An 18,657-nucleotide genomic window follows, 5' to 3' on the forward strand; every position below is an offset into this window, starting at 1 on the left:
GCATGGATGGATGGATGCATGGATGGAAGCATGGATGGATGGAAGGATGGATGGATGGATGGAAGGATGGATGGAAGGATGGATGGATGGATGGATGGATGGATGGATGGATGGATGGATGGATGGATGGATGTTTCTTAAAGGTAAGTTGAGCAAAACTGTAGCTAAACATTAAAAAAGGCATAAGAACATAAAGAGAGTGTAAATATGCCACATTAAATTTTGGAGATCAATGTTTATGTTAGAATTGAAAAGATTTCAACACAGTTCTATTGGCAACATTTTTGTTATTAAAAATTAACTATTAAAAAAGTATAAAACTTAAACAAATACTAAAAAAAATCATATAAAACAATTCTATTTTGGATATTAAAATTGTTAAAAAAGAATAAAGTAATGGTAAATGGACTGTACTTATACAGCACCGTTCTATCTAATCAAGATACTCAAAGCTCTTTACAACAATCTGTGCCTCATTGACCCATTCATACAGCTCTATACTAGATCTCTATAAAGATAAGTGAACAAATCATTCTAAAGAGAATAATCAGAGCTTTAGATCACAGTCAGACACTGATGGGACACACATCAGAGGAAATGAGGGGTTCAGTGTCTTGCCCAGGGACACTTCAACATGTGACTGCTGGTGGATTCGAACCCCCAACTCTTGCATTGGAGGACGACTGCTCTAACCACTCAGCCACAGCCGCCCCATATGAACTAAGAAACTATAAACAGTACAACAGTAGAGGAGTCACAGTAGTGACTCAGCATTTTCATTACAGTATTACAATAAACTTAATAGAAAATATAAAATTTTGTAAATGCACTGAAAATTTTTGAAATCTTCAATTGAAAATGTTCCCAAGTGGTACAACCAAAGTGTAACAGTTAGTTATACATGGTGATAACTATTGAAAAAAAAATTCAACTGGATTTGTTATTATTTAAAATAATAAAATGAAGAACTACAACATAAACAGAAATGATGAAATCTTGGACATAGTTGTAGATTTACAAAGAACCATTCAATATTTTTAGCTGCTGTTCTTTTTAAGAACCATTTCCTTGACTGGCAATAAAAAGTGCTAAATCTGCGTGAGCGCACACACACATATACAAACCAGTGTGTGTAATATAGTTATCTTATATCCTGGCACAGTGTCGTTTCTTATCTGTAATCTGTTTTACTGCTGTGTTTTGTCCTGCATCGTTCTTTCTCCATGTTGTGCTTTGCAATAAACTCTTCAAGTATACAGATAGGCTGAATAAGAATGTATTTTTAGGTTGTGTTTCCCTATTTCCTGCCACTGTGTGTGTGTGTGTGTGTGTGTGCGTGCGTGCGTGCGTGCGTGCGTGTGTGTGTGTGTGTGCCTGCGTGTGTATGTGCGTGCGTGCGTTAGAGAGCGCGAGAGCCTGTCTGACACCAAAATATTCCATGAACCAGTGGAGAGATTGTATTGAATCTGGCAGAAAGACATTTTTGAATGTCTATCTAAAGCTGATTAACCTTTAGAGTCAGCCAGATTCAACATGGCTGCCACAACTAACCAACACAAAAATAAGTATAAGAGTGGAAGTAGCTGACACTGATGTATTTATTTAACCTTTATTTATACAGCTAGTCTCATTGAGTCATGATGACTCATTTTCAAGAAAGACCTGTTTGGGAGCAGATGGTGGGGGGTAAGGGCCTTGCTCAAGGGTCCAGAGAGGGGCAAATAAGGATGGAGGCAGGTGTGGGTGTTTCACTTTTTCCACCCACATTTTGATGTCCGTCTGGGGAGTTGAACTGGTGACCTTCCAATCACAGGCCCACCTTTCCTAACCTCTGCACCACCACTGCTCACATCTTACCATTAATGCTTTGAAAATTACTCATTTTATCTCTTAGCAAACTATTTCATGAATCACTTGATGCATTATTATGAAACTTTAATAGTTATTGGATGTACCTCTACAACTGGTACATCCAATCATTTCATTTTAGAGCCAACCTTATTTAAGATGGCCACTACAGCCCACTGATTTTAGAAAACACAAAAATGTAAATAATTCTGTCACCTTCACAGTTAATGAGTAAAACTGTTTAGTGGGTGTGGCTGAGGTTTGTTCACAACAGATACTGTTGTGGGCCTCTATCTAGGGAGTACCTCTCAGTCTCACTAAGAAGAAAAGAACCATGTGGGTGGAGGGGGTCCAGAGGAGGGCAAGAAAAAAGGCTGGTGGCCAGAAGACCGTCCAGTGCTGTTCCAAGGCTCATGTGGACAGCCAGGAGGTCGTCTGGCATTTGGTAACCTCTCTAGTGGACGGTCGGGTGACCATCCAGCACATGTCAAAAGGGGTGCAGGATAGGCAGACAGGGAACCATTAGAGGAGGAGGCTGCAGTAGATGATGGGGTCAGACCAGCAGGTGATGGGGTCAGATCTGCAGCAGGCGAAGGGGTAGAGTTGCACTCGGGTCCAAAAAATCAGATCCGACCCGGCCCCAGCCTGCAGCCATCATTTCCGCATCCCACCCGAGCCGACAAATTAACAGTAATTACAGGTCCAACCAACCCACCCCCACCCCCCAGGGCTGCAGGGTTCCTCCGCCTCAGCAACAGGTGCGCCTGGGCATCTGGCGTCCTCCCCCCAGCAACAGGTGCACGGGGGGGGGTGACGTCCTCCCCCCCAGCAACAGGTGCACAGGGGTGTGCGACGTCCTCCCCCCCAGCAACAGGCGCAACGTCCTCCCCCCCCACGAAGGGAAACGCACGGGCGAGGATTGGCTGTGTCTGAGAAGAGACGTGCTGGGGTTCGGTGGACCTGGCTCGGTTCTGCCACCCGTTCCTCCTGCGGCGAGTCCGAGCGGGTTGCCTCCCTCCCTTTGAAGACTGCTCTGGGAAAGCAGGAGGTGGTTGGGGAGGAGGTGGGTTGCGGGCAGCTGCCGCTCTGTGAGGGGGTGAAGAGAGGCGAGATGGTGAGGCAAAGGATCCTGGTTTAAACGCCAAGCGAGTACCTTGATACAAAGTCTTTCTCCTCTCCGCCTCCTCACGCTGAACGGTCTTCTCTGCCTCGTGAGCCAGGAACTCGAAAAGAGTGATCTTCCTGCTAGGTTCGATTAGGTCTCTGGATTCTATCATGATTTGCGTCTGAGTGTTAGAACCCATGTGCAGGAAGACTCTGAGAGACTCCGGTAAAAATAAATAATAAGTTTATTTTCTAAATAAACGAAACAAAAAGCTGTCGGGGCAGCAAACTTACTTTTGGGAGGACACACAGGGGTACAGAGCATGAAGCCTTAGGACAAGGACAATCCAGAGACACTGACACGACACCAAGAGGCTGAATATATACAGACACTAACAAGGTGAAATGAAAGGCACCTGCGGTGATTAGGATTAGACGCAGGTGCGACAGTGCTGGATCACAGTAGGAGAAATGTTGGAGGGACTGGTAAACATGAGGGAAAAAACACAATATGCAGGACCAGACCTCAGAAACCCTACAAATATTTCTTACTTGGACAAAGCAAGAGCCCCTAAAGGACCCTTACAACCAAAAATCGGAAGAAAAAAATTACTTGTGTCTATCCACTAAAGAATTCATTCACATGAACAGGGTCTTCCATATTTGCCTGGTGAAAGAAAATTAATTAGCTTGTCCTTGTACCAGGTACATACCTTGATACTTACTGGGTGAATACAAGGTAAGTACCTGTTTGCATTTTTAATTTCTAATAAATATTGTCAAAAAATATATGTATCTAGTAAAACATAATATGCGCCAGGTAAGTACCAGACAGTACCAGATACACACCAGGTATGTAACAAGTGCATACCCAGTAAGAACCAAGTATGCATCATGTAACCAAAAGGTAAGTATCCTGAAATTAATAGGTACATACTTTGTACATACCAGGCGCATATCTAGTAATTACCAGGTATAAACCTAATAACTACTAAGTACATACCTAGTTTGTAGTTCTTGTTATGTATTGTTACAAAATATGTGGAAAGGGAGGTGTGTACTCACTGACAGCGCTTGCCGATGTAGCCTGAAGGACATGCACATGTGTAAGTGTCGGCAGTTTTCACACAGTTTCCCCCATTCAAACAGTTAAACTGCAGGCAATTATCCACTTCATCCTGACAGTTCCTCCCTTTGTATCCAGGTTCGCAGTCACATTGGTACTCTGCCTGGAGGTCTTTACATGTACCATAGATGCAAGGAGCTGACAAACACTCATTTATTTCTGTCTCACACAACTCTCCCCCCCATCCTGGGCTGCAGCTGCAGTTAAACTCATTAAACTGGTCTTGGCACATGCCTTGGTTGAGACAGGGTTGAGAATCACAAACTGGAGCACCTTGGCATCCGATGATTGGCTCATGTCCACTGAGTCTTGAGAACTGGCTCTGTTGAGGTGTATCTGGTACCTTTTTGAGCGGCAGGTAGATTCCACCCACTCTCACCTCCCCTATGCATCCGGTGTATTTTGTTGCCAACCAGATTTCACTGTCATTAAGGAAGTTAAGGTTGCCACCAACACCAAAGCTCCTACCAGCTCTCTGCCCATCTACTGTGAGCTGCCAGAAAGATACTGGCTGTGAGGGGTCCACCATGCTGAGCTGAATGTGGTGCCATGCCCCATCTGCAATGGTTCTGTCACTTGTAAAGGCCAGTAGCTCCTCACCAGGTCCACTGTCTAGTTTGAGCAGCAGGCTGAAGTTTAATATTCCTAGGCAGAAGATCTGAGCTTTGCCTTCAGCCCGCAACAGGATTCCGTTTTCGTCTCGTGTTCGTATGTCCATGGTGATATTGGTCACAGGCTCCAACAGGGAGCTGTTGGCTACATATTGGATAGAATTGTCCTGAAAAATGGCCTCTGTTAAACCTAAGAGAGGGGAACATTTGAACACGTTTACTAGAAAAGAATGTTGCAAGTAACTAACAAAATTATTTTTCTTAAATATCTTTGTGAACATTTCAGATCTGCTTTTTTGGCATAGCCAGAAATACTATCTTGCCTAGCTCAAGAAAAAGTTTAAACCTGAAGAAATAATAAACTTCCTTGCCTGGCTTTACTCACTCTGACTTAATATAGATTTTAATTGCAGACAAAATAGAACTCACATTCATATCCATCCTTTAGTTCTACACATTGTGCTCCATCGAAACAGGGCTTGTCGACACACCACAAACGTGTTTCACACAGCGGACCAGAGAAGTTAATGGGGCAGGAACACTTGAAGTCATTCCAGGTGACTTGGCATTCTCCGTTATTAATACAGGGGTTGTCCTGCACAGAGTTACAGAGACAAACAGAAGAAACAAACAGTTGTTGAATCTCTCACCTGATGCAACCACACTGATAACAGCTGTAGAGAGGATTTACTGGTAGGGTCATCTGGACGGTTTCTCTTATTTGCTGAGACGTTTCGTCCTTCATCCAAAGGACTTCTTCAATCGAAGAAGCCACCAAACAAAACTGATTCCCACAAACAGCATAATCCATAGTGGAAAAAAACAGTTTGCTGGAGGACCTCTTGCCCTCCACTATGAAGTATGCTGTTTGTGGGAATCAGCTTTGTTTGGTGGCTTCTCAGATTGAGAAAGTCCTTTGGATGAAGGACAAAACGTCTCAGCAAAATAAAAAGAAACTGTCCAGATGACCTGACTGAACATTGTTGGATTTTATATGTGGATTATTGAGCATGAACTTTGGTGATTTACTGGTAAGTTACAGTTTAGATGAATGTACAGCCACATCAAAATAATAATTAGTGTTGAATAGCACGTTACAGAAAAAAGCAGAAAGTCTCTGGGCTGTCACTGTTGGAGGCTAGATGGCAAACAGCGTTCATAAAGGCGTCTACAAAATGTCTTAAACAAGCTGCACCATTTTAAAAAGACTTCAATGAATGTCTTGTTGCTTACATTAAAAAAAAATTCAAAACATTTATGCAACACGTTTTCTCTAAAAATATGCACAGTGTCAAACCCTTCTATATTTATTTTTTATCACTCGGAAAGGGTAGATGTGTACTTGTCCACCTGCACAGAAGCTTTCCCTATGAAAGAAAACATCCTAGGCTTCAGTCCTGAATATTGAAGTCTAAAAACCACATAAGAAAACATATGCACACCACATTGCATTTTTTCTTTTTTCATAATCACCTAAAACTAATTAGTCATTTTAGTCAATGGGTTTGAAATATTTTTGTAGAATGGCTTATTATGCTAAAATAAAAATCTATTTAAATTCCAAGTTGTCAGACAACAACAAAAAAAGATTAGCAAGAGGGATGAATCTTTTCGCAGCGTACTCATTTTAGTGCTGGTCAGACTACAATACACAGAATATTGCTCTTTACCTTGCATGTGTTGTCACTGTTACATCCTTGCAACAGGTTTTCAGAGATTCCCTGGTAAACCTCCAAGCCTTCTTTACCACTCCCAAAAATGACTTGATTGCCATCCAGTCGAATGTCCTGCAGGCAGCCCTTGAAGTTTCCACCCCAGGCATTCATGTTGCTCTTGCCTGCAGGAAGCCCTCCTACAAACACTTCATCTCCTGCCTCCACACTCACATACCCCAAGGCTCGATTATTCCCTGCTTTAGGAAATACGACATGTCCATAATTAACCTCTATGGTCACCAAATGATTGCTGCCATCGGTGACTAACTTGGCTTCTGACAGGAGTGTGGTGTGAAAGCTGTAGACGGCAACAGTGCTTTCTTTTAGGTAAATGGTCATGTAGGGCTTTTCTTCTCGATGGAACTGCAACAGCAGTCCATTACGCTTGAGGGAGCGCATTAAAAAGGAAAGAGTAAAGTTTTCTCCATGGTTGCTCGAGACATTGAAGGAGGCGTAACTGGTGGTGTTCTCATAGCCAAATGTCCATGACTGGTATTCTAGTTTGGGGGAAGAACAGAGTTGTCAGTATAATATTTCAATACAACGAACTCAAAACATTTAGAGAGCTTGTAATTTGGTGTGGCATGAGAACAGTGACAGAAACATTTTCAAATGCAATGCTAGGCCCTCACTGGGCTGCAACTGCTGAAGACTAGCTTGCAAATGACATTTGCAAGAGTCTCTAAAATGTCTTGAAAAATTTGCTGGGGTTCTCAGTTTTTTACAGTTTCCAAAGTTTTGTTGCTGGAATTTTGAACATGGTCAATATATTAATGCAACACATTTTCTCTCAGAACAGTCAGAATTGTTGTTGACATCTCAAACCCTTCTCGATTTAGACATCCAACCATCCATCCATCAGTCCATCCATCAGTCCATCCATCCATCCATTAATCCATCCATCAGTCCATCCATCAATCCATCCATCCATTAATCCATCCATCAGTCCATCCATCAGTCCATCCATCCATCCATACATCCATCCATACATCCATCCATACATCCATCCATACATCTATATATAATCTTCAGCCAATTCTTCCTGTCTTTGTCTCAGGCGTCTCTGGTGCCCATGACCAGCTATCACTGTGTGAGAGACAGGGTGACCAGGTCTGGATAAGTCTCCAGTCCATCACAGGGACACAAAGAGACAAACAACCATTCACTCTCTCACTCTCACCTAAGGACCAATTAGAGATACCAATTAACCCAGTCCTTCTCAAATAGTGGGGCGCGCCCCCCTGGGTGGGCCCGGAGCAATGCTGGGGGGGTGGGGGTGGGGGGCGCTTGTGACCCTAGGAAAAATAAAAATAAAATAAAATGGACTGTACTTATATAGCACCTTTCTATCTTATTTCAAGATGCTCAAAGCTCTTTACAACAATCTGTGCCTTGTTGACCCATTCATACAGCTCTATACTAGATCTCTACAAAGATAATTGAACAAATCATTCTAAAGAGACTAATCAGAGATTTATCACATTCATACACTGATGGGACACACATCAGAGGCAGTGAGGGGTTCAGTGTGTTGCCCAGGGCCACTTCAACGTGTGACTGCTGGTGGATTCGAACCCCCAACTCTTGCATTGGAGGACGACTGCTCTAACCACTCTGCCACATGCTGTTTTTGACACAGGGAGTATGTTTTTCACCATTCTCATTTTGTCGCGTGTTCCTAATAATAAAGTTATGGACAAATATGGCTGCCTTGTGGTTTTGGGAGTCATGCATGAACCGTGTCTCTCCTCTGCTGCTGACACGATAAATAAACTCTGACCGTCACCTCCTCGTCCTCCGCTGCTGTTTTTATGTCCACGTGCTCTGGACGCCACTCAGCGCACATGCAACAAAGAGTAACCCAAGCAAGAGCGACACCTGCCCCTCTGTCCTCTGCTGCATTGACTAAATGTCTTAGTTTTATCGATGAGTTTGTGAAAGCACAATTTACAGACGTAATGTTTAATAAATGTTAGGACTCTGTTCTTTGATAACAAAATGAATTCACCTCCTCGGTGAAGCTGCTGTTTTTATGATGCTCCAGACGCTTGTCACCCACAGCAGGTGACAAAGAGTAACTCAAAGCAAGAGGGTTGCCTGCTCCTCTTTCATGTTGTCAATATTTTTTAGTTTTATCGATGAGTGTGCTCATTGATCCTGACTTCATCATTTTGATTTAAAAAAAATCAGCATAAATTGTTTTATTCATTTTTTGATTTTTTTAGATCAAAGTGTTTATATAACAATCCTAAACTAAAATGTTGCTGATCAATTTGAATTAATTATTATTTATTGATTATATTTAATTTTTTTTTTCAGTATCAAATGGTCCAGAATGTTTACAGTTTAAAAAATGATTTTTTGTAAGTTGTTTCTGTTACAGAATAAAAACAATGCTAACGTTGTTCTTCCTTGTAAGTTGATCTATATTCTTTTTTCTTCTTTAATGTTAATAAGGACACAACGTTAGGCAGAGTGTACTTATTACAATTTTATAGGCATGCTATTTACAGTCGCGGAGGAGAGTTTGGGGGGGGGGGGGGTTTACTTCTTTCTGAGGGGGGGCATAACAGAAAATAATTGAGAAGCACTGAATTAACCTAACATGCATGTCTGTGGGAGGAAACCAAATTACATGGAGAAAACTTGCACATGCACAGAAAGAATATGCAAACTCCACCCAGGAAAGTGTCAGGCCAGGAATCCGTCTGGCAACCTTCTCAATTTAGTTTCCGCAGTTGTAACACGCTAGAGTTGGATTTTGACACATGCACCAGAGCTTTACTGATGGCAGAACTCATACAAGGCTACAGCCTCAATCACCAAGTCTAGCTATGTCAATTAGAAATAAAATGAAAATAAAAATTGATCCAAATCTTTCGATCTACATTTCAAATGTCTACTTCAGCAGATTACATCAAAATGTAGGGGAGGCTGTAGCAAAGCAGGCTGAGGTGGGTATGGAGGGAGTGGATGAGGAAATTAAATAACATGCATGGCATCAAAAACGGTTATGCAAGTTGTGTGCACAAATATAGGAAATTATTTTCCAATATTGGCTGTACAAAATGGGTGACACGCACAGTGGCACAGTTGGTAGAGCTGCCGCCCCTCAACAAGAAACTCGCCAGCTCAAAACCTGGCTGGGGGTCTTTCTGGGTGCAGTTTGCATGTTCTCTCCGTGCATGTGTGGGTTTTCTCCAGGTACTCCAGTTTCCTCCCACAGACCAAAAACATGCACGTTAGACAGACTGGTAACTCTAAATTGTCTCTAGGTGTGAGTGAGAGAGTGAATGGTTGTTTGTCTCATTTGTCTCTATGTGTCCCTGTAATGGACTGGAGACCTGTCCAGGGTGTCCCCCACCTCTCACATTGGACATGGGCACCAGTGATCCCTGTCACCTGAAAAGGAAGAAGCGGGTAAAGATAATGGGTGGATGGTTGTACCAAACACAGCTTACTGGTGCCTTTGTTGCAAACACTCAGAGTTTAGTGGACTGTGTCTGTAAATTTGCTTTTTTTTCCAGAAAATTTTCAGTTGTCAACTACCGGTAGTTGCAGCTCAATGAGATACGTGTTTACTGTTAAAGCTATTTTACTATATAATGTATTTTGTTTTCTTTATTTTATTCTCAAAACACCATGCATCTTGTAGCATTAAATATTTACTCATTTTTTCCTAAAGCCTGTTCATGGTTGACAGGCATGGTACACCATGAACAGGTTGTCAGTGAACAGCATACATCACCCACAAATAAATAGAGCAGGGTCTGCAACCTGCAGCTCTGGGGCCACATTTGGCTCTTTGGTCTCTTTACAATACAGTGATTCTTAAAGGCTTTAATACCCCCCCCCCCCCCACCGCCCCACACACACACACACAGACACCCAACAGAAAAGGCTAGTTTTAGCATTTTTCTTGTAAATCCTTTTACATAATGTAAATGATACATGTTGAGGAACCTGTTGACCATGCTTGTAGTTTTTAGCCATTTCACCTCTGTTTTTAGTGAGGGAAGAGGCAGAAATGACTCTTTGGACAATAAGGGTTGCAGACCCCTGAAATAGAGTGTACACAGCTAAAAAACTGCTAAGCCTAGCATGAAAAAGCACATTTACTGTAGAGGCAGCATTTACTGCCATTGACAGTAACATTTTTTTTAATTAACAATTTAACTTGTGAAGATAAGTGCAACTCAAGAAGGTATGTATCCTAGCCTAGGTTTTAAAGCTAAACTCATATTTAAACTTTCAAAAACTGGTAAATATATCTTAAAAGGTATAGTCTGGCCATTTTTAAGTGATGTTCTGTCAAGTAATCATCAACAGTTGTTGCCTTGTTCACCATGACATTAGTCGTAGAGTGCTGAAGATGGAAAAAAAGGAACAATACTTTTGTTACTTTATCCACAAAGTAGCTTATGATAAGAATATAAAATAAGTATTTTAACTTTAGAACTTAGAAAATTGTATTGTTACCTTTTTCACAGTGTTCTCCATAGTAGGGTCGATGACAGTCACAGCTAGCACGAACCCACATGTCCACACACGTTCCATGGTCCAAACAGTCCTCATCGTAACACCAGTCTTTTTTGTAACATCCAAGTTCTAAGCCTTTATACTCCTCCCTCATAAGGTCCTGAGGCAGCAGCAGTTTGTGGTCAACTTCCAGATCTTCCATACAGCCAATAAATCCCTTTCTACTGGATAATTTGTTGGAATATTCCTGAGGTGCTCCTCCAATAAAAAGTTGTTGAAAGAAGCTGGGTTGCAGAAAAATCAAATGGTTATGACCTTCGGTCTTAACTTGGCATCCTTCTTCACAATCAGGTCCCCTGACAGTGAGAACCAACCTCTCATCCATGGCCACACTCACTTGGTACCATTCTCCACTGTGGACCAGGCCAGGGTATCTGGCCTGCAGTGTATTCCCTGATTTTACCCTGGCCAAAAGGGAGCCGTCAACAAGCTCAAGTGAGACAAAGCGTTCCCTGGTGCCCCGATAATACAACACCATGTTTGGTAGAGTACTCCTGAATCGAAGCTGCATGTGGAGACCATGATTTTTAATGCTGACCTCACGTTTTGTTCTGTTCTTGACGACAGGCAACTGCATGTGGACATAGCCCTCCATGTTGAAGGAGAAGGTGGTTGAGGTGTTGCAGCGTTCTCCGGTCCATCCAGGTGTACACAGACAGTGGTAGCTGTGTTGATTGTTATTAGTCAGAATAGGAATGCACCTTGCCTCATGCTGACACTGATGCTGCTGACAGCCAACCAGCCTGACGTCACAGTCCTGTCCACCCCAGGGTTCCTGACCTCTTTCTGGCATGGGGCAGTGACACCTGTAAGAGTTGGCAGCATCTTCACATATTGCTCCATTCTGACAAGGATTGCTGTCACACTCGTTGATGTCCACCTCACAGTGTATACCTTTATAGGAAAACAGAGACATTCAGATCTACAGCATGCTTAAATCCCTTACATGCTTATATTCAGGTCTCTCTTGTAAATGAGTCCTCGAGGCTCAGTGGGATTAACCTGTCTAAATAAAGGCTGAATTAATCATTTGTTAGTTTTTACTGATAGTACTCAAAGCCAAATTTATTTTTATCATCTATCAAAAAAAAAAAAGGACTCAGTGGTAATCTAGTGGCATGAAATGACTTCAGTAGAAATGAAATGACATAATTTGCTACACAGTGCATACTGATGATGGGGGAGTTTTTGTTGAAGCATAACAGAATCTTTCAACATAATTCACACTCCAGGAAATAAAATGAGATAATTAACAATTAGACATCAATACAGCCTGTAATCTTTCTATTCCCAATTATTTGACCCTGCTGTCAAAAGGTAAAGGCAATGATATTTTACGTGTGTGTTTGTGGGGTGGGGGGTGGGGGGTGCATTTTTTGTCAAAATATCCCATAAACCACATGCTTCAAGATGGCCACCACAGCCAGATGACCTGAAAATCACACAAAAATGATTTTGATATTAAATTAAGTTCTATTTAAAGATATTGCACAAAAATATTTTGCTGTTGGAAGTCATTTACAACATATATTCTGAGGGTGAACAGAAGATGTTTGTTTTCAGGTTAATAACTAAGTGGAGTCAGTTCTGTCTGACTTTTAGCAAAACATCTCATGAACGACTAAACTGATTTTGTAGAATTTTCCAGGAAATTATCATAGGATGTACCTCCATTACTTATTATCTTTTGGAGCAACCCAAATAAAGCTGTAGCCAAATGATCTTAAAATAGCTAAAAAATGGCTCTAACTTAGCTAATTTTACATACACCAAGTTCAAATTTAGTCTTCCTGTAGCTGAGAGCCTTTCACAACACAAAGTTCAGCTCTACTCATTGCATGGTATTTTTGCCTAAAATGCTGGCATTAACTCTTGGTCTGAAATTTCTCATGAACCACTGGATGGAGTTTATTAGTATAAGTATTATATGTTGTCATCATTTTATGTTCCCATACAATTCAATTCAGTTTATTTATATAGCGCCAGTTCACAACAAAGTTGTCTCAGGGCACTTTACAGAAAGAGTCACATAAAAGCCAATTAGTAAAGTTCTTTATCTAAGGAATCCAGCAGACTCAAATCTTCACTTCATTGCAGTCTCCCATCCTGAGCAAGCACAAAGGCAACAGTGGAAAGAAAAACTCCCTTTTAAACCTCCAGCAGAACCAGGCTCAGGACAAGCGGCCATCTGCTTCGACCAGCTAGGTTTGAGAGGACAGGAAGGAGAGACAGACGAACACAGAATGGCAGGTCCAGATGTAGGTGCAGTTGTACCTAAAGGACAAAACGCATCAAGGATAGAAAGAAAAAAAATACAAATGCAAAACAGGTTGAGCAGAGTAAGTAAAGACAGTAGTATAGTGAAGAAATGTGGTCAGTTTGTCCTCCAGCAGTCTAAGCCTATAGAGCATAACTAAGGGACAGCTCAGGAAACCCAAGCCGACCCTAACTATAGGATTTATCAAAAAGGAAAATCTTAAGCCTAGTTTTAAAACTGGATAATGTGTTAGCCTCACGGACAGAAAGTGGAAGTTGGTTCTACAAGAGAGGAGCCTGAGCTGCTGTAAATTAGGGGGAGCTAGACCTGGAGGAATACACAGCCTTAGTCCTGGGACACATTAGCAAATGTTCTGATGACGTCACCACCACTTTCAGATATGTTAAGAGAACAGGAAGCCTTGGTTGAATGCAGAGGTTCGCACCCTGATGGTAGCCAAGGACATTGCCTTCAGGTCTAGCAACCCACAGGAGCTGAGAAGGACAAGGAAATAGCTGGTTGCTGGCATTAAGAAGGCCAAAGCCACATACTGTATGCAGAGATCCAGGGTCAATTCACCTCACAAGACCCACGGAGCATGAGGAGAAGCATTAAGTGCATAACAGATTATAAAGGCAAAGGTGCACAATGCCCTAGGGACTCATCACTGCCTGATGCCCTCAACAAGTTCTATGCCCGTTTTGAAGGCCCGAACAGACCACCCAGCATCAGACTCACCTCACCAACAGAAGAAGAGTTTCTCAGCGTGACACCAGCCAAACTGATGAGTACTTTCAGGAGGATTAATCCTCACAAAGCAACTGGCCCAGACAACAGATGCTGAGAGACTGTGCCGATCAGTTATGCGAGGTGCTGGCCAACATCTTTAACTTCTCCCTCACCTAGTAACAGTTCCCACCTGCATGAAGATCACCACCATCATCCCAGTCCCAAAGAGCTATAAAGTGACTGGTCTGAATGACTATCGGCCAGTAGCCCTCACCCCAATAGTTGCTAAATGCTTCGAAAGACTGGTCATGACCCACATCAAAACAACCAGCAACATCAGCAACATCTGCTAAAGCACTTGTTCTTCTCTGTTTGGATGGTGGAGGTGTGAATGTGCTGCTCGCTTCAGCTTTTGATGTTGTAGCTTCAGATGCTGCAACTTCTTCCACCACAGCTGAGAACAGGGTGCGGACTTGAGCGTGCACCTGACACACATCAGCAGGTGTCATAATTTTAAGTTTGTTAAAATTAGGCCACAGGAAAAGTGCAGCTCTGTGTAAGTCGTGGATAATGATTTTGCGCTCCAGTCCTTCTGCATGTCTCATGAGAGGAGCAAAGCAGGGCGGGCAGGGCCAATTGCTGCGCAATGCGCTGCAAGTGCTACTCTATTTTCTGATTAACTTCTGCACTCCATCCACCCATTATCTTTTACCCTCTTCTTCCATTTTTGGGTCACGAGGGTTGCCGTGCCCATGTCCAGCAGTCACTGTGCCAGGGGCGGGGGACACCCTGGACAGGTCTCCAGTCCATCACAGGGACACATAGAGACAAACGAGACAAACAACTATTCACTCACTCTCTCACACCTAGGGACAATTTAGAGTTACGATTCAGACTAACATGCATGTTTTTGGTCTGTGGGAGGAAACCTGAGAACCCGGAGAAAACCCACGCATGCACGGAGAGAACATGCAAACTCCACCCAGAAAGGCCCCTGGACCAGAATTTGAACCAGGGACCTGCTCGCTGAGAGGCAGCAGCTCTACCAGTTGCACCACCATGCTACCCACTTCTGCAATCTATTTTATTTATTTTCATTTCTCATCACTAAACTTATTGCCTCCTCTTCAACAAGCAGATTAACACAATGTTATACTGCACATTCTTATTTAGTTTTCTTTGTGCTGTATGAGTTTTAAAACCACATCAAAGCCCGAGACCAGTCCAGCCCGCACAATAATCACATTATTATGGACCGGCCTGGCCTTAATCCGTGTTGGTTCGGGTCGGGTTCATGTTAGAAACGACAGCTCTAAAACATGCATTGTTCTGTAATGCATTCCTAAATGTACGTGTTTGTTTACCTTTAATTTGAATAAAACCGTTCACCAAGTTTCACTTTCTTTATTTAAATAATGAAGGTAGCACTTTGTTTAATCTCCAATACAGAGAAATAGTTTAATTGTAATGTCACCTCTACTAGGCATTATTCTACTGCACATAAATAAAATCTAAGTGTAGTGATTGTTCTTTGGCAACTTACCAATTTAGTGTTTTATCGACATGTACAAAACATAAAACATGCATGTTGCTGTTCCTCCTTGATGGGGAGAGTGATAATGTTCAAAGTCAAAGCCTATAATTAGGAATTCAAAACAATTGAAACTGAATACAATATGATAACTGTGGGTGATTTGTCTTATGTCTTATCAAAATGACTTCTACATGCAGCTTATCAAATATTGGGCTACAGAATAAATACCAGATCAAAAACACTCAACAAGGAATGATGGAGGACCGTGTAGTTTCTGGCTTTAAAGTTATTCTCAAAGCTTTTTTCATTTACCAGTAACTTCAAATCATTTAACTGATTTTTAAATGTAATCTTTTCTGTTATTAATCTCTGCAGTTCGGAATCACCCTGACTTTCAGGAAACAGAACAGTTCTGTATAATGTTGGTCCTCTTATTACAGCACCATGGAACTGGAACTGATTCCTCGTCTTCATGTGGGTCAACTGGAGCAGCTCAGGATCCAAGAGTGTACCCAGGTCTAGGAGAGCCCTCACACACTGGAGCTTTTCTTTGAATGGAACTAAAGTCCTTCACTCGTCTGTAGCTTAAAAAAAAATTACTAAACACTGTCATGTTTGTATCACAAAGTCTAAAATAAGACTCAAACTTTGCTACTCAAAGCAGAAAATATCGTTGCTACTAACATTTTTACTCGTTCAAAAATATCTATATTCAATTTTATATTGATTTTAGTAATTGAATCTTAGATTTACTTTTTTTTTTTACTGTGTACTGTGTGTTTTGTGTTATCACATAGCTTAGCATAGCTAAGCTAACTACTGCAGAGACATGCTAAAACTCAGTTCCAACTCACACACAGTTATACTCTGACGTTGTTCAGACGTCGTTTCACAAAATGATTGATATAGAATTTTTGGTTTACCAAAGGGAAAAAGTTATAGGAGCAGATTCTTGACGTCTTCAAAGCAGATCCGTGCGGGTGACGTTTACTTTCCAAGTCAGACTGGACGAAGTTCTGCATTCAGCTCGTTTGCAGTCCTTTGTATTTCCTGATTTTCGGGATTAAGTAAAAACTGTGCTTTGCCAAACCGTCTGACCGGTTGGAACATCTTCTAGCCCAGCAGAAACAGCAATTGCAATTTACTTAAAGAAAAAAATACTCGACAAAACTTACTAAGCCGGCGTCTGCAGCTAGAGCTTGTCTACACAGATGGAGAGAGTTTCGGATCCGCCCCGAAGGTTACGTCACTTGGGAACTATGTTTTAGGGATTTGGTGTCTTGCTCATAGACACCATGACATGTGGCTGGGAGTCAAACCACAATTTTACATTAACCACAATACTAAAAAGAAGAGTGTTGTGGCTGAGATAAAATTAAGTTAAAAAAATATTCCTTTTTGGCAACTTTAAATATTTCCTGGTAATTGCGCCAACAGTCTTTGAAAATTTGAAGGGACACCTGCAGCTTGTCCTTTCGACACTTACGTCCTGCTCTGCGACATTCCTGTCTGACAGCTCAAGTCATTCTGTTAAACCAGGTTCAAGTTTAACTTCAGGCTGTTTGGTCTGTAAGGGAGCCACAGTGTTCAATGCGGTCAGACAGAATGAGTGGAGCCAAGAACTAATCGCCTCAGCATCAGTTGAAGCAGGTGGACAGAGCTGGCAGAAAACCTCAGGGAACTGGCCAGCAGTGGAGGGGTTAATAATCCGACAACTCTGAGCAGGAGTGTGAGTTTTAACAGGAGCATAAGTGAGAACAGACTGGAATATGACAGGCATATGATCAGAGATTATAGCGTCATAAATTTCCATATTAGACACAAGTAATCCCAAAGACAGCACAAGATCTAAAGTGTTACATTTATCATGTATAGGACCTGACACAGAATGCACCAAATTCAAAGAGTCAATAAGAATTAAAAATTATTTTGCCATAGGTTTGTCTGGGCAACAAACATGGATGTTAAAATCACCAACAATAAGGACATGGTCATATGCAGTCACAATCTCAGAAAGAAATTCTGAAAAGTCACAAATAAAATCCTTATTTTATTTGTGGGGACGGTAGATGACAGCACAGAGTACCAGGTCAGAATGACCCACTTCATAGGAGGTTAGCTCAAAGCTGGTGAATTGATGCTGTTTAAAACACTGTTTATAAAGGGTAAATGGTTAATGGACTGTACTTGTATAGCACCTTTCTATCTTATCGAGTTACTCGCGCTTTACAACACAATCTGTTCCTCATTTACCCATTCATACAGCACTCTACTAGATCTCTACAAAGCTAATTGAACAAATCATTCTAAAGAGACTAATCAGAGCTTTATCACATTCATACACCGATGGGACACACATTGGAGGCAACGAGGTGTTCAGTGTCTTGCCCAGGGACACTTCAGTATGTGACTGCTGGTGGATTCGAACCCCCAACTCTTGCATTGGAGGATGACTGCTCTAACCACTCAGACATAGCCGCCCTTACAACTAAAAACATTTTTATACACCGCTGCAGTTCCTCCTCCCCTGCCCGATGCTCATGGAGAGTTAAAATAAAAGCAGCCTGTTGGTAAAAGCTCTGACAGAGCAGCTGACTCCGCCTCACTGAGCCAAGTCTATGTAACACAGAAGAAGTCCAGGTTATGGGAGCTGAAGAAATCCTTCAGGATGAAAGTTTTATTGACCATCAATCTGCCGTTTACCAAGCCAGTCCTGGCTGGACCTGGAGTGGGGTTGTCTCACTGAGGGATGGCCCGACTCAGCAGTATCTAGTTTGGTGGGTTCGTTCCGCACCTGATGAGCTGAGGCAGGCAGGGGTGCCAGTGTCGGGACACATTCGCACCAACAACATGAATCAGGTAAGCATCCGCTGGCTCCAGAAAACGCCAAGGCAAGAACATGTTGGGAAACACCTCAGGGACTGGATAAGAACCATTGGACCATGACAAAAAGGCTTTCAGCTTCACCAGGCATCCACCACATCTACCGTGGCGGCTATGATGTTTCTGCTTGGAGGGCAGTGCTGGAGCCTGGCACAGGTGAGCTGGAATTCCAAACAGAAGCTGGGGGAAAATTTTATGTTCCCATGTATATATATGGTAGCCTCATTTTTGATAAAAGGCTTAGATTCAATAATGATTGGCGATCATACACCAACAGTGACTTAACAACAGGATAACAACTAGAATTGACG

The 18,657-nt window shown here is 42.1% G+C and overlaps 1 protein-coding gene across 1 annotated transcript in view; it reads right to left on the minus strand.

Moving 5' to 3' along the window:
* Nucleotides 1-18,657, minus strand: part of LOC119413588 (protein crumbs homolog 1) — a 93,681-nt gene that overhangs the window by 7,936 nt on the left and 67,088 nt on the right. Inside the window, exons 7-10 of the mRNA XM_037680646.1 lie at nucleotides 10,884-11,837; nucleotides 6,360-6,901; nucleotides 5,119-5,284; nucleotides 4,018-4,879 (exon numbers count right to left, since the gene is read on the minus strand). Of these exons, the coding sequence (XP_037536574.1) occupies nucleotides 4,018-4,879; nucleotides 5,119-5,284; nucleotides 6,360-6,901; nucleotides 10,884-11,837 (2,524 nt within the window). The remainder of the gene's footprint in view (nucleotides 1-4,017; nucleotides 4,880-5,118; nucleotides 5,285-6,359; nucleotides 6,902-10,883; nucleotides 11,838-18,657) is intronic.

The sequence above is a fragment of the Nematolebias whitei genome, chromosome 8 (assembly GCF_014905685.2).
Source record: "Nematolebias whitei isolate Nwh7 chromosome 8, NemWhi1, whole genome shotgun sequence".
Taxonomy (NCBI): Eukaryota; Metazoa; Chordata; class Actinopteri; order Cyprinodontiformes; family Rivulidae; genus Nematolebias; species Nematolebias whitei.